The 4,432-nt window shown below is 37.2% G+C and overlaps 1 protein-coding gene across 1 annotated transcript; it reads left to right on the top strand.

The window, feature by feature from the left end:
• The first annotated feature begins 479 nt into the window (after positions 1–479).
• LOC128210522 (uncharacterized) lies at positions 480–2,201 on the top strand. The gene is made up of 2 exons (XM_052914871.1): positions 480–840; positions 1,723–2,201. The coding sequence occupies exons 1-2, from the start codon at positions 480–482 to the stop codon at positions 2,199–2,201; spliced, it is 840 nt and encodes a 279-aa protein (XP_052770831.1).
• Positions 2,202–4,432: the final 2,231 nt, after the last annotated feature.

Here is a 4,432-nt window from a genome sequence, read left to right as displayed (position 1 = left end):
AAGACAAACTGAAAGAGCATTCAAAAAAAGATCGATCAAAAGGTGGAAAACGGGACGGTCACCTGAATGAGTAAATGCCAAGGCAATACTCGACAATGGCATTAAAAATAATATAATATGGATAGGGTAACCTTTTGCATTCGGGCCCATGGCTATTCCTTATTCGAACAGTTAGGGTAATAACAAGTTATATAGAGCAAATTGGTGAACTACTTTCAGAAAGGTGTATTAACGTTGTGCTTCCTATTAAGGCAATGGTTATACGATATACCAAGCTTCAAATGATGCACACACAGTATATTATTTTAAGCAACAGGCTTTCATGTATACAGTTGAACACCGCTACTCCGAAATCGTAGGGACCCCAAAAATATTTCGGAATAGCCATTATAACATACGTCCTATTTCCCACGTTGTTCTTATCTTAAACCTGTTAAGATTCAAAAGTTGTTATATTTATTACAAGATACTGAGCCGCCATGCGAGTATCACATACAGTTTTAGTTGGATTAATTTTGAGCTGCTATGGTGCATCAGGAGAAGACGCCAGGACGGACTCGTCCAAACGTCTGGTTCTACACAGCGCAGAAGATCAGGCGGCGGAAATTGTCAACCTGAAGCAGACGATAGCTTCCTTGCAGACTACAATAGCATCATTGCAGAATACAACAATATCAATGCAGACAGCTTACCAAACACTGCAGACTACGACGTCATCCTTGCAGACAGATTACAACACGCTGCAGACTAGGACATCGTCCCTACAGACAGATTACCAAACGCTGCAAAACGCCTACAAATCATTAGACTCTCAAGTACAGACCTTTGCAGTTAACACTGGTATGAAACTATGTTTATAAATATGTATAAACAGTATTCACATCTGGCGATAGGTAAAGTGCATAGTGCTATTTTCTTTTTTCTTATTATATGCTTTCCAGTGGTTTAAAGAGACTTATCAGTTAAATAAACTTGATATTCACTGTTTCAAACAGTGAAAATGCGACTTTGATGTTTTTCATTGTTATGAAATTTTGCCCGCTCTAGGTTTCAAATCAACGTCAGCGCGCACAGGTCTGGGACACAATTTCAATTTCCGTTACATGCGCATACAAATTGGCGCGTTTTACTAAAAAATGTAAATACTTGAATTTTAAATCCAATTTAAAACATGTAATAGATATAAAAAAATGTTTATATTAGTGAAAGAGAGCAATATATTTCACCTCATGAACATCAACAGTGAATATTGCACTTGTGGCTACGCCACCCGTGGGGCTCAATCGGTGAAATATATATTAAGATCTTACACTGTTCGAAGCAAACAATTGACCTCCGAGCTATAATATATTTAGACATATTTCTCTAAATATAGAGGTGAACCTCGTAAGATGATTAAAACTAGTAGACCCCGACTTTTCAGCAGTCCTACGTCGCAAGGGTTTTGGTTTTGCACGGTGCTGGATCTCGTGCACCAAACGCTTTTTCTAAGCATTTATTCATACATATTCAGGTACCAATGGCTCGATCTTCATCCGATGGGGACGAAAGCAATGCCCTGGTAACGTTGACCTGATATACAAAGGTTAGACTTGTATTACCGTTGGTCTTCACTTAAAACATTTCAAAATCATGCTGACAGCTTGTAAGGTTTGCACAAGGTAACACGCAGGATCAAATTGTTTGAGTAGAGTTTGAAACACATATATAGTTTATTTTCAGGTTATATTTCCGGAAAGCGATACAATGAAGCCGGAAGCGGTGTCGATACGTTCTGTCTCCCGGACGAGCCGGTGTGGGGGAGATACAGTGACGCCACTGACACGTTCAGAGGGTACATCTACGGGAGTGAGATCGACCACAATGATGGTGATCATGTGTTCCCATATCCCGTTAATGAACAGGACATGCCATGCGTCGTGTGCCGGTCTGAGCGTGCACTGAACCTGATGATCCCGGGACGAATATCCTGCTATCCGGGATGGACACTCGAATATTCAGGTTACATGATGACAGCCTCACAAAGCAGTGGTAGTAGCCAGGACACCATCTGCGTTGATGACCACCCGGAATTTCTTGACCATGGGGGTACAAATGATAACCAACACATCCTCTATCTGGTGGTAGCAAAATGTGGGTCCCTGCCTTGTCCTCCGTATGTCAACAACAGGGAACTCCCGTGCGCTGTCTGTTCCAAATAAATTCTTTACTTTGATATAATTAAAGAAAGACATCCTATTCATTTACGTGTGTGTTTTTGTTTGTTTTAAATAAAGCTACATGCATACTATATTATTATCTCAAATTATATCATCAATTGAAGAGATCAAGAAATATTGAAGTACAGTTGCATTTTATTTCACTCTTACCGTCTGCTAGATCTAAGCATTTTGGCTCTTTAATGCGATTCCCGGCAACGAGATTATAAGTAGCTACCATGGCCTAGAGTGTAAGATAGGTTTACCCCGACCCGAGCATAGGGTGTTTTGCGGAAACGAGGTTTACCGAGTATCCGCAAAACACCCTACGCGAGGGTTGGGATGCACCTATCTTACACGAGCGGCTATGGTAGATGCTTCAAATGAAAAAAAAAAACACATTTCAGTACCGCAAAAATACATATTGTTAAAAATCATTATATTTTCTTTTCATCATGGCCTATAACTGGCATAAATGATCTTTTTGACATGTAAAAATGCTTAGAATGGAATTGTAAGCAAAAATGTATGTCATTTCAAAAAGGTACGTATTAAAATATTTTTGAACTTTTGCATACAGTGTAGTATCATCAGCATATAAGTCAATCAAGGAATTTTCTATTTCAAAGCTAATGGCATTAATATATATATATAAGAAAAAGAATAGGTCCAAGAATGGATCCTTGAGGAGCTCCAGACCTTATACATCTTCGTGAAGATTGGGAATCCCCAAACTTTACAATTTGGTGTCTATCTTTCAAATACGAAGTTATCAGTTGAACGGAATTATCACTGAAATTGTATAATTTCAATTTATGTAAAAGTATTTGGTGATCTACTAGATCGAACGCCTTTCGTAAATCAAGAAAGAGAGCACTTACATAGTTTCCATTGTCAATTACATCAATCCAATCAATTATTCTTATCAACGCTGTGACAAGAATGATTTTCTCGAAACCCAGATTGAAATTCATGTATGATATTTGTATTTTTAAAAAATGTTTTGATTTGATCCGCCAAGTGCCGTTCAAACACCATTGACAGTGTTGGAAGTATAGAAATTGGTATATAATTATTTGGATCATTGCGATCAGAAGATTTATATATAGGCAAAACCTTTGCTTCTTTTAATGAGTCTGGGAATATTCCTAGCCGTATGCTGTTATTTATAATGGACAGGAGTGGTATAACAATACAATCACCACATTGTTTTAGGATATTAGGCCCTATTCCATCTAATCCTGTAGCTTTCGCCGTATTAAGCTTATAAATATACATTTTTACCTCAAATGGGGTGATGTAAGATACTGTACTGACCCTTTAGCAAACTATTTAATTTAGTACCAAGTTTTGAAAAATGTGTTTCATCGAACACTGTTTTAGGATATGAGCGCAGTGATTCAGATTATGTTAAAAGTATTATCGTTTCTTAAATAGTTCTCAGGAGAGTGAAGCATTATTTCTTGAACGGAGCATGAAAAACAAGAGCCGTCGTAAGACAGCGCGCTCGACTACGCCGCTTTGACTAAGAATACAATAACGATGTAATAATACCAAGTTTGGTCTCTTTATGTCAAACCTAACTAATATTATTCGATACATAAGGTGACTTTGATGCTGCCCTCCCACCAGCCCGCCCAAACAATGACGCAAGTCATTCAAATAACTTGATTTCCCATTATGAAAATGTGGTTAAGGATATACAAATATGCCTTTCAAAGGAAATTAAAAAAAAAATCAATAAAAAAATCAAGGGATATAATTTGTATTTAGGCTTAAAACGGAGTTATGTTTCTTGTTGTAAGATGGTCGTAAATAATTTTGAATTTTATTAAGTGCATTTAATGAACGGTATAGAAGTTTTTTTATTAAAATCCCAACTTGCCCTTAACTTTTACTTGCCTAAAACTTTAACCTAAGTCAATCAGGGGCCATAACTTGTATAAAGGATATGGAGTTATGTAACCTCATTGGGTGATGGTCCTGAACAACTGTGTGAAGTATTAATTCAATTGAATGAAGGGTATAGAAGTTATTAAACAATATCCCAACCTGCCCTAAAACTTTAACCAAAGTTCCATAGGCAATCAGGGGCCATTATTGGTATAAAAGATAATATGGAGTTATCTTACCTCATTATGTGATGGCTATGAACATCTGTGAAGTATTAAGTCAATTGAATGAATGGTATTAGAGTTTTAAGTGAAAATCCCAACTTGCCCTAAAACTTTAAC

The sequence above is a fragment of the Mya arenaria genome, chromosome 12, assembly GCF_026914265.1.
Source record: "Mya arenaria isolate MELC-2E11 chromosome 12, ASM2691426v1".
In the NCBI taxonomy this organism is placed as follows: Eukaryota; Metazoa; Mollusca; class Bivalvia; order Myida; family Myidae; genus Mya; species Mya arenaria.
Note: the sequence above shows the minus strand (reverse complement) of the source record. Positions and strands in the feature narration are given on the sequence as shown.